This window comes from Peromyscus eremicus, chromosome 1 (assembly GCF_949786415.1).
Source record: "Peromyscus eremicus chromosome 1, PerEre_H2_v1, whole genome shotgun sequence".
Taxonomy (NCBI): domain Eukaryota; kingdom Metazoa; phylum Chordata; class Mammalia; order Rodentia; family Cricetidae; genus Peromyscus; species Peromyscus eremicus.
The window spans coordinates 173,789,831-173,807,418 of NC_081416.1; the positions used below are offsets into that span (position 1 = coordinate 173,789,831).

The 17,588-nt window shown below is 52.5% G+C and overlaps 2 protein-coding genes across 2 annotated transcripts in view; both read right to left on the bottom strand.

Annotated features, from left to right (window-relative positions):
- Positions 1 to 94: 94 nt before the first annotated feature.
- Positions 95 to 3,316, bottom strand: Tmem160 (transmembrane protein 160). The gene is made up of 3 exons (XM_059253573.1): positions 3,109 to 3,316; positions 2,053 to 2,145; positions 95 to 430 (listed from the first exon to the last, which is right to left on the bottom strand). The coding sequence occupies exons 1-3, from the start codon at positions 3,314 to 3,316 to the stop codon at positions 165 to 167; spliced, it is 567 nt and encodes a 188-aa protein (XP_059109556.1). The 3' UTR covers positions 95 to 164.
- Positions 3,317 to 13,429: 10,113 nt separating this feature from the next.
- Positions 13,430 to 17,588, bottom strand: part of Zc3h4 (zinc finger CCCH-type containing 4) — a 37,047-nt gene continuing 32,888 nt past the window's right edge. The window contains 1 exon segment of the mRNA XM_059281227.1: positions 13,430 to 17,032. Coding sequence (XP_059137210.1) covers positions 15,540 to 17,032 — 1,493 coding nt within the window. The 3' untranslated portion in view covers positions 13,430 to 15,539.

Sequence of the window (17,588 nt, forward strand, 5' to 3'; positions counted from 1 at the left end):
TCTTTCTTAGACACTTCCATCTGCCTCATCCCTATCGGATGCCTTCCTGTCCCCTCCGCGCCTCCCCAGATAACAGGAGCCATCACGCGGAGTCTTGAACTGCTGAAGGGTCAGGTTTAATGTCTCAGTCCTCGGGGCCCAGCCAGTCCCCACAGCCCTGCTGTTTACTCGGGTGGTGGCCGGCCTGCTTCATCTGGGCCTTCCGTAGAGGCAGCCCCATCATCATCCGGTACCAATTCCACGTCCAGTTCCAACTGGCCCATGTAGAGGCCCACAGCACAAGCCCAGAGCAGACTGGCAGCCAACACTGCCCCCACACCAGCCGCAGCACCCGCAAGAGACAGTTGCATGGGTCCCCGCAGTGCGGCTAGGCCCACTGCATACGAGGCTCCGCCCCACACCACGCACAGGCCACCCAGCAGGAAGAAGCCTGTGGAAGAAGGAGCGGGAATCAATAGTTGCAGGGTCCAGGGTATCCCAAGGGGCTGCCAGGATGATGGATGGGATGGGGAGGCTGGGTCAGTATGAGCACAGGGCTGGGCAAGGCCTCTAACGCCAGGTAGGAAGAGGCTGGAAGAGCCAGCGGTGGTGGCGCAGCCTTTAATCCCAGCACTGGGGCGGCCGAGACAGGCGGATCTTCGAGTTCGAGGCCAGTCTGGTCTACAGAGCAAGTCTCAGGACAGGCTCCAAAGCTACACAGAGAAACCCTGTCTTGAAAAAAAAAAAAAAACATAAACAAAAATAGAGGCTGGAGGAGCTCAAGCTAAAGGCTTACTGAGGCAACTTAAACTGTCACAAAGTAACAAGTTTAGAAAAAAAATGTTGGGCCAGGCAGTGGTGGCGCACGTCTTTAATCCCAGTACTCGGGAGACGAACCTCTTGTGAGTTCGAGACCAGCCTGGTCTACAGAGCAAGTCCCAGGACAGGCTCTAAAGCTACACAGAGAACCCCTGTCTTGGGAAAAAAAAAAAAAAAAAAGCAAAAACAAAAAAGAAATTATTGGGGGGGAGGGGGCTGGAGAGATAGTTACGAGTTTAAGAACACTTGTTGCTCTTGCAGGCGACCTGGGTTCAGTTCCCAGCACCCACATGGTGGCTCAAACCATCTTTACCTCCAGTCCTAGGGGATCTGATGCTTTCTCTGGCTCCATTGGTACCAGGCATGCACATGGTCCCCATACACACTTACAAACATAAAGTAAAAACAATTAATCTTGCAGGGCGATGGTGGCACACACTTTTAATCCCAGCACTTGGGAGGCAGAGGCAGGTGGAGCTCAGTGAGTTCCAGGCCAGCCTGGGCTACAGAGTGAGTTCCAGGATTGCCAGGGTTATACATAGGGAAACTGTGTTTCAAAAAGTAACAACAACAACAACAAAAAAAGATGGCTACGTCGTTCAGTGTTCGGTGCTAGAGTAACTGCCCAGAATCCCCCAGTGAGTAGCTGGGGGCGTGGCTTGGTGGTAGAGCCCCTGCCTAGAATCCCCCAGTGAGGGGCTGGGGTGTGGTTCAGTGATAAGAGCACATGGCTAGAAAATCCACAAGTGATGAGCTGGGGGCGCGTGGCTTAGTGATATAGCACTTAACTAGCATGCTGGGTTTCTTCCCAGTGTAACAATAAATAAGTAAATCAACAGATAAATAAGAGCGGGAGGTGGCAGCCAAGGGCTCAAGCAGTATGAGCCAAGTCCATGAAACTGCACACAGAAGTATCTGGGACTCGGGGGTCGAGCCCAAGATCCAAATGAGGGGGCTGGTCTAGGGGTATAGGCAAAGGTGTACACACAAGTCAAGGCCCCTTGGAAACTCTCCGAGGACTCTCAGTTTTGAGAAATCGATTAGAGGCAGAACACCCAGCAGTTTAGCAGAACAGCTAAAGTCGTGCTTTAGATCTTCCACTCAGGTGGGGACAGTGTTGATGGAGGTGTATGGAGTGGTGGGGGAGGGGCGCACACCAGCGGGGCGTTAGAAGAGCGAGTGTTCTCCCTTTAGAGTTGTTAGGTGGGGTAAGAGGACTTGGCAACGGAGGGGAAGGGGAGGGTCTGTACTCACCGTAGGCAGCTTCCCGGCCCATGTCACTCTGCATGAAGGAGATGACCCCAATCCCTGATGCCAGAAGTCCATTTCTGAACCAGGAGAGGAAAGCTGTTGGGGGTGAGGGGGATGGAGCTCTGTATCAGCCAAGCCCTGCCTCCTTGATCCCCTCTCATTCAGACCGTCAAGCCAATCCCCACCCTATGCAGCCACAAGACAAAAATATTCCACATGCGCATCCCTTCTGGGAAGCCCCCTGCAAGCCCCATTCCCCTACCCCTTCTCCCCCGGACATTCTAAGCCCCTTTTGACCAGTGATTGAAGACGGTCTCTGTCTAACCCAGAGGAAAATCTAAAGCAAGAATTGAAGACAGTCTGCGGACGGAAAGTCTTTCCAAGGATACTTGTGCATCCTGTGGCCCTCTCTCTCTTCCTCAGACAAACTTCTCCACCTGGGGCCTGCCTACATTTGTCCACATCTCCCTGCCACTCAACTCCCTGAGTGCTGCGGAAAGGCCGTTTCCACTACCAGCCCCATCCAATGTCCGAATGGCTCCAATCTGTCAACCCACTGCCGTATTTGAGGTCCCTCCCCCTGCATCCTAGATCACCTCTCCCTCCAATCAGCAGACATCTTCTCTACCATTGGTTACGCGCTGACCCAATCCGGAACTTCCCCATCTTCTGCGGGTAGCCACACTCTTGTTTTATTCCGAGTGCTCCCCTCTGCAGTCCGAACCGACCCCCCTGTTGCAGGCATATCGCTTCTTCCTCGCAGGTGCCTCTGGAACAATCTCTCATCCATGCAGGTGTAGTGCCATGGGGCTAACCTCTCCTAGCCGAAATCCAACCCCCAATAATCTGTGCTGTACCCCATTAGCCAGGACCCGCAAGCGGGTGCCCTATGTGGCCAGGCTGCAAAATCTCCCACCCTGCGTCTCTCTGCGATCACAAGAAGAGCCTGCCCCCGCTGAGCCCGGGCCCTGTTCCCAGCAGATGCATGCCGCACCCTCGCCGCCCACTCCCACATGCGCACCCCTCCTGTACAGCGGCCGACCCCAGTCCCTGCCAGACCTGTCTCGTGTGCCTTGCGGAGGAGCCAAGCGTCCGCGCGATCGAGCTCAGACACCGGGGGCGGCGAGGCCCCCGCGCGTGGGCCGTGGCCCGGGGCGAAGGACCCGCGCGCGCCCCCGCTGCGGGGCCGCTGAGGTGGCAGCAGCGACCCCCGGAAGCGCAGGCGGGCCAGGCGCGCGACCCGAGCCCACCACCAGCCGCCTCCCATGGCTAGCAATGGGGTCGGGACTCACGCTCCGCCCCACGGGCCGTTTGTAGGCTGCATGCCAGGTCACTCACGAGGAGCGGCTCGCCGATTGGTGAGCTGCCCGCCACTCCATCCCAGTACGCAATGCCTATTGGTCGACCCGGCGGTGTCTCCACCTAGGTCTTCTGTGCCGGTAGTGTGTGGCCCACCTTATTTTATAGTTAAGACTACAAATCCCAGAGATCAATGCGCTCCGAGCAGGTCAACCTGCAGAAGGCTGTGGGGCGATGTCTGCTGGGACTTGTAGTTTTAAAAAAATAACTGCGCTCAACAGCCAGGAAACAAAACTTGTACTAGGAGCTTAATGTAGAAACTTTGCAAGACTCGGTCGAAACCAGGGAGTAAACTAACCAGTAACCTCACTAAAGAGGACACACGACTATTTTGTTGTGTCCCTCTTCAGTTCTTCTATGCAGCTGTTAATAAAGATGCCATTACATACATCCCTGCCTGATACTATTTTCAAAACTCTTTATCCTCCACCTAACCTCGGTACTGGGAGTCAAACTGGGCATGCTATTCCATGACACTTTCTTTTTTTCCCCGTTCTCACCTTTTTATGCTGCCTAAACTCAATTTACAATCCTTCTGCCTCAGCCTTCTGTAATCCCAAGAACTGGGGTTACAGGTGTTGTAGGGAAAAGGGGCTGGCTAAAGAAACCCACCCTGACCCTGGAGCCCAGAATTAGGGAAGGATGGCTCAGATAAGGCCAGTAAGAGAAAACACAGTTTAGCTCAGATCAGAGCCATCTCTGGCCCTGTCCAACTGAGTTGTGAAACCAACCAATCACGGAGCAGGACAGCAGAATCCTGGCCCTAGGGCCCAGGACCAGGGAAAGAAACACAGCCCGTGTTTGGGATCTGAGCCAGAGAAATGAACCAAGGAAACATGCCCTGACCCTGAAACCAGTACCAAAGAAACACTCTTGGCCCCTAGAATCAGAGTCAGTGAATGAAATGTGCCCTGGCCTTAGAGGTAGTGTCAAAAAGCCAAGAAAGGCCAGTGAGAGAAACACAGTTTAGCTCAGCTCAGAGCCATCTCTGCCCCTGTCCAAAGACTTGTGAAACCAACCTATCACAGAACAGGACAGCAGAATCCTGGCCCTAGGGCCCAGGACCAGGGAAAGAAACACAGCCTGTGTTTGGGACCTGAGCCAGAGAAATGAACACTTTATCCCCAAACCCAGAACCCAGGAAATATGCCCTGACTCTAAAACTAGTACCAAAATAACACTCTTGGCCCCTAGAATCAGATTCAGTGAAAGAAATATGCCCTGGCCTTAGAGGTGGTGTCAAAAAGCCAAGAAAGGCCAGTGAAAGAAACACAGTTTGGCCCTGAAATCAGGCCATCTCTGCCCCTTGCCCACAAAACTGGCCAATCCCTGGGCAGAAAAAAATCACAGTTGACTCTGCCCCCTGGACATCCTATATAAACCAGCCTGCCAGGTCAGTTGTGAGCTGTTCTCTCCACCCTGGTAGAGGCAGCTACCCTCCTGGACTCCTCCTTCCCAAATAAATCTCTTTCTCAAAAGAGTTTTGGGTGAAGACCTTCATTCACTGGTACACAGAATAACCTTGCTGGGACGTCCCATAGTGGACTGAGCAAGGGGGAGCTGAACAGAAGAACCTTGCTAAGACATCCCATAGTGGACTGAGCAAGAGAGAGCTGGTAACACTGAGCCGGAGATTGTGGCTCTCCAGGAGAGGAGCAGGATTGCTGTGTCCTGTGGGGAGAATATCCCCCATCACACCAGGTATATCCTGAATTTCCCAGAAGAGTCAGGATACCCTTCCTTGCTGAAGCAGTTCCAGGCCTGATTCTCCCAAGAAGTCAGAAAACCTTCCTTTCCAAGGTTGGGCTGTTTCTTTGCAGTCCCAGCCATCAGAGCTGTGCTAAACAGCTCCAGGTGTCCAGGACACCTTCAGGGCAGAGCTCTTGTTCTGAATAGTTTGAGGTGTCCGAGATACCTCGCCCTCTAGGGCTGAACTGTCTCCTTGCAGTTTCAGCCATCAATTTACTAATTTATTGGTGCTGAAACCTGGGACACCAAACCCAGAGTTTTTGCAGTTTGCTTATGGGTGTGAGTAATATGGCTCAATTGTCCATTAAAGGTGAAATATTAACTGCTTTTCACCCAAGATTAAGATGCATTTTGAAATTATATATCTGTGTATGAGTATGTGCACATAAGTGCTGGTGCCCACAGAGGCCTGAAGAGGTCCAGATCGCAGGGATCCCCCCGACAAAAGACCACCACAGAGACCGAATCCCATATGTAAAGTCAAAGAGCCTTCATTTCAAGCTTGGAGCTTGGACTCTCTGTCCAAGGCAGCAGTGAGAGTAGACAGCTCTGAGCCCGGGCAGGGTAGGGTTGTTTTTTTTTTTATCATGTCAGAGGTTGGGGTGAGGGGATTTCCAGGATTTAGGACCCTGATTGGCTGACATTTGTCTAGGGGTATAGGGAATGTTTTTCCCTTAGATGCAGGCCCTCCCTGGGTGGGGTCAGCTTATGATTTCTCCTGGATCCGGGTGTTCCCTGCCAGTAAGCCTGTCTCTAAGCCTGTCATGGTGGCTGCGTGGTGAAGCTGTTTTGGGGCCCCCCACAGTTGGATCTGCTACAAATTTGCACTCGTGGGGGATCTCCAGCTAGCAGGGCCAGGGTATCCCTCCAGTGCAGGGAACCATGCTGGCATGCTGGGCAGATGCAGCAGTGGGCTGGCAGGCAGCCCACACCATGCAGGCATGGCGGTGGGGCGGCAGTGGACAGTCATTCACGACCCAGACACAGCATCCATTCGGAAATGGTTTATTATAATAGAGACAAAGATCGCCAGGTGGTGGTGGCACACGCCTTTAATTCCAGCACTGGGGAGGCAGAGCCAGGCGGATCTTTGTGAGTTCGAGGCCAGCCTGGGCTACCAAGTGAGTCCCAGGAAAGGCGCAAAGCTACACAGAGAAACCCTGTCTCGAAAAACCAAAAAAAAAAAAAAAAAAAAAAAATAGAGAGACAAAGAGAAAGATAGGAAAGAGGGAGAGAAGAGAGAGAAAAGAGAGAGGAAGAGAGGTGGGGGTCGCAGGTGCACACCTCGTAGGTGGAAAAGCTGAAGAAGGAGAGGAAGGGGAGCGCTTTTGCCTTATAATGAGGCTTTTATGTCAGGACGCAGGGCGGCGCCAAGGGGCGGGTCAGAACACTAACATTGGTTTCCAAGGGGCGGGTCAGAACACTAACATTGGTTTCCAAGGGGCGGGTCAGAACACTAACATTGGTTTCCAAGGGGCGGGTCAGAACACTAACATTGGTTTCCAAGGGGCGGGTCAGAACACTAGCACCCAGGGGTCTTAGAGATCGTGGTGGAGCACTGTGTTTTTCCCCCAGGACTGAGGATGTGACACAAGGCTTTGCACACGGTATGAAAGTGTTCCACACCTCCAGCCCTTGGTTTAATGAGACACTATGTAGCCTTGGACTTGATCCACCTGCCTCATCTCAGGAGTGCTGGGATCGTAGGCAGGTATCTCATCATGCCCATTTCAGAACACTCGTGATATCTGTCCCTTCATCTACCACTTGAATTTTTTTTTTTTTTTCAGACAGGGCATCATAGAGTCCAGCCTTGCCTTGAACTTGCTGAGCAGCTGAGAACAACTTTGAATTCCTGATCCTCCTGCTTTCCCCTTCAGAGTGCTGGGATTACGGGCCTGCCGCTCCGTGCCTGTCTTCCGTGGTGCTGGGAATGGAATGCAGGGCCTGCTGAGCAAGTGTTCTACCAACGGAGCTACAGCCCCAGCCCAAGGGCTTGGAATTCAAGGAAGGAAAGGGTGGGCGCTGGAAAGGCAGCCGGAGAGGGGAGGGTGGAGAGAGGAAGGTTCGAATGGACAGCCAGAGGCCCTGCTGGCTTGCAGGGGACATTCCACAAGAGGCTTACATGAGAACTGAAAAAGCCAGAGACAACATTTTTCACATTCTTTGGCTAGGGAAATGCTCTGGGTCTGTGTGTAGAAGAAAGAGGAAAGAATAATAATCACCCGCATGCCAGGAAGGGTCAGGGCAGAGAAAGCAACACTTCCTTAAAGAGATTTTACCTGTGGCCAGCATGTAATTAGACCTGAGGGTTTTTTGTGGTTGTTTTGAATGTGCATTGGTGCTTTGCCATGGGTGTTGGGTCCCCTGGAACTGGAATCACAGACAGTTGTAAGCTGTCATGTGGGTGCTGGGGATTGAACCCCGGTCCTCTGGTAGAGAAGTCAGTGCTCTGAACCACTGAGCCATCTCTCCAGCCCCATAGACCTGAGATATGAGGGAGAATTAACCGGAGAACTCTAAAACATATGTCAGCTCACTAGTCCACTGCCGAGCAATGCCGGATGGGAGGTAGCAGACTTTTTGTTCGTTTTTCTTTTCTTTTTTCTTTCTTTTTCTTTGTTTGTTTGTTTGTTTTCTCAAGATAGGGTTTATCTGTGTAGCCCTAGCTGTCCTAGAACTCACTCTGTAGCCCAGGCTGGCTGTACTGGGATTAAATGCATGCGCCACTGCCACCACCACCTGGCTTAGTTATTCTTCTGTTGCTGTGATGAAACACCATAACCAAGGCAATTTATAGAAGAGTTTATTTGGACTCAAAGTTATAGAGGGATAAGATCCCCTCGCGGCGGAGAAGAACGGCAGCAGGTACAGGAAACTGAGAGATCCCACCTCAGCTACAAGTAGGAGGCAGAGGGAGCAAACTGGAAACTGGGTGGGGCCACAGCGGCTTGAAGCCCCACCCCCAGAGAGGCGCTTCCTCCGTCAGGGCTGTACCACTTATATCTTCCCAGAGTCACCAGCTGGGGTGAGGGTCGGGGGAGTGCTCAACTATGCAGGCCTGAGCTGGAGAGATGGCTCAGAGGTTAAAAGCACTGGCTGCTCTTCCAGAGGTCCTGAGTTCAATTCCCAGCAACCACATGGTGGCTCACAACCATCTGTAATGAGATCTGATACTTTCTTCTGGTGTGTGGGCAGACATGCAGGCAGAACACTGTATACATAATAAATAAATATTTAAAAAAGTTAAAAAAATATGCAGGCCTATGGTGGGTGTGTGTGTGTGTGTGTGTGTGTGTGTGTGTGTGTGTGTGTGATTCAAACCACCAAACACAGAAATACAAGCACTGGGAAGATTGGCCCAGAACCGAAGTAGATAGACACATTACAAACGTGTGAGTTTTGTGACCTCTAGAGAGAAGACTCAATTTTTCTTTTTCTTTCTTTCTTTTTTCTTTCTTTCTTTCTTTCTTTCTTCCTTTCTTTTTTTTCTCTTTTCTTTTTTCTTTTTGTACTGTTGGGCATGAAAACTTAGGGCTCTGGGGCTGGAGAGATGGTTCAGCAGTTAAGAGCTGAACCTCTTGTAGAGGATCTAGGTTCAATTCCCAGCACCCACATGGTGGTTCACAGCATCTTATAACTCTAGCTCCAGGGGATATGATGTCTGCTTCTGACCTTCATGGGGAACTGGGCACATATGTTGGGAACTTGCAGGCAAAACATTCACACAATAAAAATAAACAACATTGGGGCTGGAGAGATGGCTCAGTGGTTGAGATCACTGGCTGCTCTTCCAGAGAACCCGGGTTCAATTCCCAGCACCCACATGGCAGCTCACAACAGTCTGTAACTCCAGTTCCAGGGGACCTGACATTCTCACACAGACACACATGCAGGCAAAACACCATAAAATAAACAAATAATTTTAAAAAACGACATTAAGGAAGAAGCTGGTTAGTGGTGGCTCACTTCTTGGAGGCAGAGCCAGGTGGATCTTTGTGAGTTCGAGGCCAGCCTGGTCTACAGAGTGAGTTCCAGGACAGCCAGGTCTGTTTCACAGAGAAACCCTGTCTTGAAAAAAAAAGAGAGAAAGAGAGAGATGTGGGTATTTTTGTTTGTGTTTTTGTTTTTGTTTTTTCACATGCATTGTTTGGCCTACATGAGGGTGTCAGATCCTGTAGACTGGAGCCACAGACAGCTGTGATCTGCCATGTAGTTGCTGGGAATTGAACTGGGGTCCTCTGGAAGAACAGCTAGTGTTTTTTTTTTTTTTTGTTTTTTTTTGTTTTGGTTTTTCGAGACAAGGTTTCTCTGTGTAGCTTTGCGCCTTTCCTGGAACTCACTTGGTAGCCCAGGCTGGCCTCGAACTCACAGAGATCCGCCTGGCTCTGCCTCCCGAGTGCTGGGATTAAAGGCGTGCGCCACCACCGCCCGGCACAGCTAGTGTTCTTAACCACTGAACTATAACTATCTCTCCAGCCCCAAGGGCTATGGGTGTCTTTTGTTTTGTTTTGTTTTTGTTGTTGTTTTTGGTTTTTCTAGACAGGGTTTCTCTGTGTAGCCCTGACTGTCCTGGAACTTGCTTTGTAAACTAGGCTGGCCTCGAACTGACAGAGATCCACCTGCTTCTGCCTCTCAAGTGCTGGGATTAAAGGTGTGCGCCACTACTGCCCGGCAAGCCGTAGGTGTTTTTGTTTTTTTGTTTTTTTGTTTTTCGAGACAGGGTTTCTCTGTGTAGTTTTGGTGCCTGTACTGGATCTCATCTGTAGACCAGGCTGGCCTCGAACTCACAGATCTGCCTGGCTCTGCCTCCTGAGTGCTGGGATTAAAGGCATTGTGCCACCACCGCCGACACTGTAGGTGTTCTTAAAGTCTGTGCAATGGCTCCAGGCCCCTGGTAATTTTTGTTTTTGTTTTGTTGAGACAGAGTCTCACTGTGTAGTTATCTATGACTGTCCTGGAACTCACTATGCAGAGCAGGCTAGCCCCAAACTCACAAGGATCTGCCTGCCTCTGTCTGCCCAGTTCTGGGACCTGGGATGCCCTGCCCCCAATTTTAATTAGTGGGGGGAGTCTTCCTAAAAGATCACTCAGGGGACACAGTTTACTGCCTGCACCAAACAAGTTCAGAGTAAATCAGCTCATCCATGGTTCATCGTTCCTAGACCGTGTTTGAATAGAAACACGGTGCTACCAAGGGCTTGCTAAGGGGAATAACTGATTTCCACTGTTCACGTGCTGGCGAGGACCCCAGGTTGCCAGCAGTTGCTAGGTGCATCTTTAGAAGGCTCTGTGTGCAGAATACAGGTGATGGTCTTAGATGCCCAGCGCACTGTCTGCAGAGGGTTGCGTGCACAGCCCAAGCCAAGTGGAGTTCCCAAACTCCACTAACAGGTTGCTCAAGTATTCCCTATGCTTGACTGCCTCCCTTACCAGCTCAGCCATGGACTTGGTACTTACTTGTTTTGCTCCTTCATTCATTCACTATGTAGATCAGGCTGGCCTTGGATTTGCAGTCATCCTCCTGCCTCTGCCTCCTAAGTACAGGAATTGTAGATGTGCACTACTATAACCAGGTTTCCATTTAAAACTAAATTTACTGAAACTAAGAATTCCATCCTTCTGCCATGCAGGAACTACATACACTCTTCTTCTCTCTCCCTCTTAAGCTCCCCATGGAAACTTCTGAAACTCAGAAATAAAATAATGCCAGGGGCTAAGGAGATGGCTTGGTGGGTAAAGCATTTACTGTGCAAGCGTAAGGACATGAGTTTGGATCCCCAGCACCCACATCAATGCTGGACAGACATGACACTCGACCTGTAACCCCGGTGCACAGTGGCAGAGATGGGGACACCCCCCCCCCCGAAAAAGCTGGCCCCTGGGCTCCACACCCAGCGTTACATAAGTGGGGCCTGGTGGATACAACAGTAACCTTGGCACTGGAGAGGGCAGGGAGATCAGAAATTCAGTTATCCGCAGCTGTACAGCAAGTTAGAGGTCAGTCTGAGCAATCCTGTCGCCTAGTGCTGCATGCTTTTAATCCCAGCGCTTGGGAGGCAGAGGCAAGAGGGTATTTGTGAGTTCAAGGCCAGCCTGGTCTACAGAGTGAGTTCCAGGACAGCCAGGGCCACATAGAGAGACCTTGTCTCAAAAACACCAAAATAAAGAGCGAGCAGTCTCAAAGTAGGGGAAGAGATGGAAGGGACCAGGAAGATGACATAAAGCATCTACAGTCTACTTACTCTTGGAGGGGAAAAGAAAACAAGTAACAAGGGAAAGACGAAGTAGGAATCGTGGTGAGCTAAGGTTAGCTGGTGACTATTTTCCTGATCTCTACGGCTTTTACCCCTATATTTGGCTCTGTGTTTCTTATTTAATAAGACTGTTCAGAAATTCATCTAAGTTACATGCCTGTGATCCTAGTACTTGGAAGGCTGGGGCTGGAGCATCACCAGTTAAAGCCAGCCTGGGCTACAAGATCCTGTCTGGAAAAAAAAAAAGAAAGAAGATGTATACTTGTGCTTTTGAGTGCTGGGGAATCTCACAAGCCCAGGGTTTGCTGTCACTGAGCTAAATCCCAGCTCTGCCTTTCAAACAGCTGACCAGGGACACATGAAAGAGGCCGGAGGGTGTGATCACATGTCAATGGCCCGCCAAAGGCAGTGGGTAGATGAAATGACCAGTGCTTCCAACCTTCCTAATACTGTGACCCTTTAATACAGTCCCTCGTGCTGTGGTGACCCCCCAAGTGTAAAACTTCATAGCTGCAATTTTGCTGTTATGAATCATAATGTAAATATCTGAATGCAGGATATCTGATATGCAGCCCTCCAAGGGGTCATGACCCCCAGGTTGAGAACCATTGTTCTAGAAGGTCACTGAGGATGGGAACCCAATTTAACAGGCTCAATGTCTTATGACTGTCCCCTTTCCCTTACCTGAATGCACCTAGGAATAGACCTTGTAAGGACAGTGACATGGCCTAGGCAAGTCAGGAAGAACCTCCACCAAGGACTCAATCTACCGGAACCTTCATTTTTGACCTCCCACATTCTAGAACTTTTTGAGAAAATGTGTTAAGCTGAGTCCATTAGTTATTTTGTTGTTGGTTGGGTTTTTTTTTTTTTTTTTTTAATTTTAAGTAATGTGTACTTTTAAGAGTCTGGTTGCTCTTCCAGAGGACCCAGGCTCTTCACCCAGCACCCACATAGCATTCACAACTCCAGCCCCAGGAGGCAATGCCCTTTTCTGGCCTCTGAAGGCATCAGGTACACAGATATATATGCAGGCAAAATTATGCACAGAAAATAGAAATCTTTAATTAAAAATAGCTACATATAGCCAGACCTGATGAGATCATCTATGATCACACCCTTCGGGAGGGCGAGACAGAGGCATTGCACACCGTAAAGTTTATAGGTACAAGGCCAGCCTAGGCTTCACAGTGGAACCATGTCCCAAACAAACAAAAAGAAAGGAAACATTATTACACCTAAGGCCCTGAAGAGCAGTTGGCATATCCTACTTCAGCATGCTCAGAGCACAAGCATCGCACACTACCCCTGCCTTCCTCAGTGATGGCGGCCTTGTGCCTGGCTTCCAGCTGCAGCTCTCCTCCCCATCCCAACAATGCAGATGGGACTGTGAGCTGCTGGGCTGAGGCTGGAGCTGTTGGTGGCATATGCCTGTGATCTTAGCACTAGGAAGAGACAGGAAGACCATGAGTTCAAGGTCATCCTTGGCTATATGAACTGAAGGCCAATGAAACCCTGCCTCAAAAACAAAACACCAAAACAAACAAACAAAAATCCAGGATGGCTAGCCCGGGAAAAGATCCAAATTCGAAGTTCACTGAACAGGGCACACTCTAGTGTCCAAAGCCAAGCCGAACCATCTTCAGTAGGGGAACATCTGTAGGTGTGTGTACGTATCTACATGTTTCTGTCTACATACATGTGCTCACAGAGATCAAGTGGGGCTTGGCAGTGTGCACCCAGAATCCCAGCACCCAGAAAGGCAAGGCAGGAGGATCAGGAGTTCAAGGCTTTCTTTGATCCTAAGGTCTAGCCTAAGGCAAACTCATCATCCTCCTGCCTCCGCCTCCCAAGTGCTAGGATCACATGGCTGTGCATCTGCTCTGGCTGTTGCTGTTCTGTAAGTGTCTGGGGGCTGGGGATGTGGCAGGACCTCGTGCTCCCCAGCAGGCACAAGGCCCTGGGCTCCTTGTCTGTTCCCTGGCAGGGCAGAGAGGCACTGGACTGGCAGGCTGTTTAAAATAACTGCATCCTTTAATGGCAGTAATACAATTACTGGATTAAGAGACCACATGAGAAGGCAGGTGAGGTTTCTGGAAGACAGAGACTGAGTACAAAAGGGCGGGAGGGCCATGCGACGATCATTGTAAAAATACAGTACGGTATATACACATCTGCACCATCGACTTTCAACTCAGAAATGCTATTTACACTTTTGTTACAATCCTGGTTAGAGAACAATTTTTCTTTAAAAGTGTGGCCTGATGGCAAGGGGAGGTTCAAGCGGAGTCCCTTGTCCCATGAGGGTCCTCGGCTAGACTATTCCAAGACGAGGGCTCCAGAGTCCATCTCACCCACAGATTTCATAGATTTCAAAATTCATTTAACTTTTCTTTAACAAAAGAAAATTTTTCTTTTTCTAATGTAGACCAGGTTGGCTTTGAATTCGTGATCCTCCTGCCTCCGCCTCCTGAGTGCTGGGATGACAGGTCCGCACTTCCAAGCCTGGCTTTTACAGAAGAGCATTTTCAAAGGGGTGGGGGTGGGGGGCTCCAAACACTGCCACACTGTACTCTTCCTATCCTACATTTACCACGGTCCCAGTCTTGGAGGTCAAGGCTGGAGTCCAAAGACAAATCTCATTGATGATTGTTTAAGAAAACAAAACAAAATAAAAAACACAAAGACAAACAGAACCAACCTGATCTTGGTGCACTGACCCTACAGGGCCTTAGCCCTGTGGGGCACAAGACCCTCCCACCCTGGCTTCAGGCCCCAAAATGTTTTGAAGGGACTTCTCTTTGGGCTGTGGAGGGTGTATGAGGGTGGGATGGAGAGGGTGGCGGGGGATGGGGGACGTGGGAGCCTGCCTCCCCCGAGGTGGAGGAGATCCACTGGCTGTGTGTGGGGCCGAGAGACCCCATATAGAAAAGGCAGGCTGTAGGAAAGCAGACTCTAGGGCCTGGCAAGTGACCCAGAGGCACAAAGGCCGGCGGGTCTTTCCCAGTTCCCTGACCCAATCTTGGGGAATGGTCACAGGAAGTGTCCCCTGGGGCTCTGGACAAGGCCAGTCCTGAGGTGGTTAGTGGGGGAGGCTGTGGAAATGCCTCCGCTGACTGGGATCTGGCAGATGCCTTACACCTCCCCACCCCAAGTCCCTTTCCTAGAAAGGACCAACACACCACTCTGGCCCCAGTTCGACTCGACTGTTTGCTCAGGCCTCCCTTTGGGAAGCACCCACTAATCCACCACCACCACAGACCGCTGATGCCGTGCTTCCGTCAGCTTGGGAGGGAAAGCAAACACTATCTGGTACTCTACAGATAACACGGCTAAGGCGCATGAAAGCAGCTAGCAGACACTTGGCCAGGGCCACCCCGGCCTCCCTCCTCGGGAGTCTGGCAGGTGGCCACACCACGGATCCTTGAGCTGTCTCGAGGGTCAGGCCAGTGGCACTGGACAGGTAATACTGAGGGAGAACGCTCTGAGGGGCGGCCCCACCCTCTCAGGCTTGCTGCCTGAAGGTCTGTCTCACCCAGAGTCTCCTGGAGGGCGAGAGGGCGTCACTTTCAGGACAAACCCTGGACGGAGGATGTGGGATGCACAGGCCCAAGCAGGTTAGGGCCAGGGGCTGCCAGGACCTCTCTCTCCGTTTGACATTTTCTCACTGCACTGTTGCTGTGTCCTGAAGCAGGCTGTCACAGGCTGCATGCTGAAGAGAGGACAGCTCACCCTGGGGCTCTGGAAACTCCGACACCAGCTTCCACACGACGTGGTCTGTCTCTCCCAGCAGGCAGGGTGAGTGGCCTTCAGTGCCTTCCCAGACACTTAGGCTTTCCTTAGTTCCAGGGAAGCCCCAGGCTGGGTACTTGCTTTTGTCCAACGCAGGGTACAAGTTGCTCTCTGGGCAGAGGGAGCCCAGGAGCCTGCAGCACTGACCAGAACCCAAGACGGTTAGATACAATTTATGACTCAAAGAAAGTACTACTTAAAAGGGAAAAAGGGAAGAAAAATGTAAAGAAAGAACACCCTGCCTGCCCCCACCCCGTAACTCTGGTTGCTGCCCTTAAATGTCACCCTGGAAGGGTGGTGGAGTGGAGGGAGGAGCGCTGGCCCCCACAGACACTACTGGCAAAAGGGGGAAGCTGTGGGGTCAAAGCCTTTAAAAACGTCCTTCAGGGACCCCGCATCCTGCTCACCCTCACGGGCAGGGCTGTTGCCAGCAAATGGGCTTCCTGTGCCTGTTTTGGGGGCTGGCTTCACAGTCCCAAAGAGGGTGGGCACTGGCAGGTTGTGCACCCCGGGCTGGGGTGCGGCCCCCTCAGGGGGCGGGGTGGATGAGGCAGCGGCGGCGGGGGCTGCAGAGGCCTTGGGCCGCGGCCGGTTGTAGCTGTTGTACCTGTCCGTGGCTGGGGCCCCATCCGCGCTGACCTTCCCTGTCTCTGGCTGCTCCAGCGCAGACTTGCGGACAAACGGGGGCTCCTTTGCCTTGGAGGCTGAGCTCTTGCCATTGCCCTCGGGACCCTTGGGCTGAGCGCTCGTGTCGGAGGCGGGCTCTGCAGCTTTGCCCCCTGCATTGGGAGTCCTTGGGTCATACAAGCTGATGCCACTCAGCACACTGCTCTGCCCGCTGCTGCTGCCCTGGCCCAGGCCACCAGCTGCCAGCACTCGGGGGTCATAGGGGGCTGTGGCCGGTGGGGAGGAGTCTCCACTTGGGCTGGCAGCAGGAGGTGATGCTTCGGTGGGACAGGGTTTGGCCGCACGGGATGCTGCCGCAGCATCTGCTGACTTCTGTAATCTGGGGTCAGTAGGGGTCTTCCGCACCCTGGGGTCGCTGGGTTTGTCACTCTGGCCAGGGGTGTTGACGTTGACAGTCTTGAGGATTCGAGAGAGGAGTTCAAAGTCGGGTAGGTTGGAGCCAGATGTGCCGGGATCTGTGGAGCCAGGCCGCTGCCGGGTGTTGGGAGGTCCAGGGGGTGTGGAGCGGTGCAGCCTGGGATCCAGGGCGGGCAAGGACTGCAGGGCAGCAGGCACCGGGGGCACATCCTGCTTGGGGATGGGCAGGGGGATCAGGTCCTCAGGGTTCCAGAGCACAGTGCGGGCGAAGCTTGGCTTGCTCAGGGTCACATCCTTCTTGATGTGACTGAACTGCTGCAGCTGGGAGCGAGGGTCCCGCAGTGGGTGCCCAGGCAGGGGGTCCAGGGGAATGTTCACAGCCTTCTCGCGCAAGGCCCGCTCCCCCTCCTCCTCTTCTGCAGGGGTCTGTCCTTTTGAACTGCTGGGGCCTGCAGGGCTGGAATGAAGGCTGCCTTCCGTCTTGGAGGTGGGCAGGGCACGAGCCAACCGAGGGTCAGAGGGCCCCGAGTCCCCTGGGCCAGTCCCCCCTGAAGTCTCTGCATGGCGGCTGAGTCTGGGGTCACGGCTGAGGCGGGGGTCAGCCAGCCGGCCGCCTGTGGGGTGTCCCTTCTGCAGGCGGGGATCCCCCAGCCCACTGCCGCTCGGTTCCCCAACTGCAGCCTGGGGTCGGCTTGACGTCTGTTGTCTCAAGGTCTTGAGGATGGATGTGACACTGCTTCCCCCCTCGTCCTCGTCACTTGAGTACCAGTTTCCGGTGTCACCTGAGAGAGAGCAGAGCAGTGGGAGGCATGAATGGCCACATCCCATAGGCCTCCCGGAGCCCTGGGTTCCCCTGGTGTGTGGTCCCAGCTGGGAGCCAGGGGTACACAACCCAGCTCTAGGTGTTGACATCATCATGGCCTCTCTCTCAGGCCAGGACCATTCCTGGCAGGCGGTCTGATCTGAATAACTCACACCACCACCCCAGGAGGTCCTGTCATCAACATGCCCACTGGACAGGTGAGGAAATGGAGGTATGTAGGGTGCCATTAAGTCAGGGTAGGGCTGAGCCTCAGAGCCCAAGTCCTACTGCCTCTTCCCACCCTCCAGGCAGGTTTGGTCCAGAGCAGCTCTGGTCACCTCTCTCTGGAGGTCTGGACCACAGCCATGCTGACAGCTCACACACACACATCCCCAGACCCCTCACAACAGTCCAGGGGGCAGGGAAGGGCAGGTGCAACCACAAACAGAGCCCAGGAGGGAAAGCTGAGCCGCCAGGGAGGGCCGCCTGCCCCCTGTCGTCCTTCCTCCTGGGGTCTGGGTCCACTCAGCCCTGAG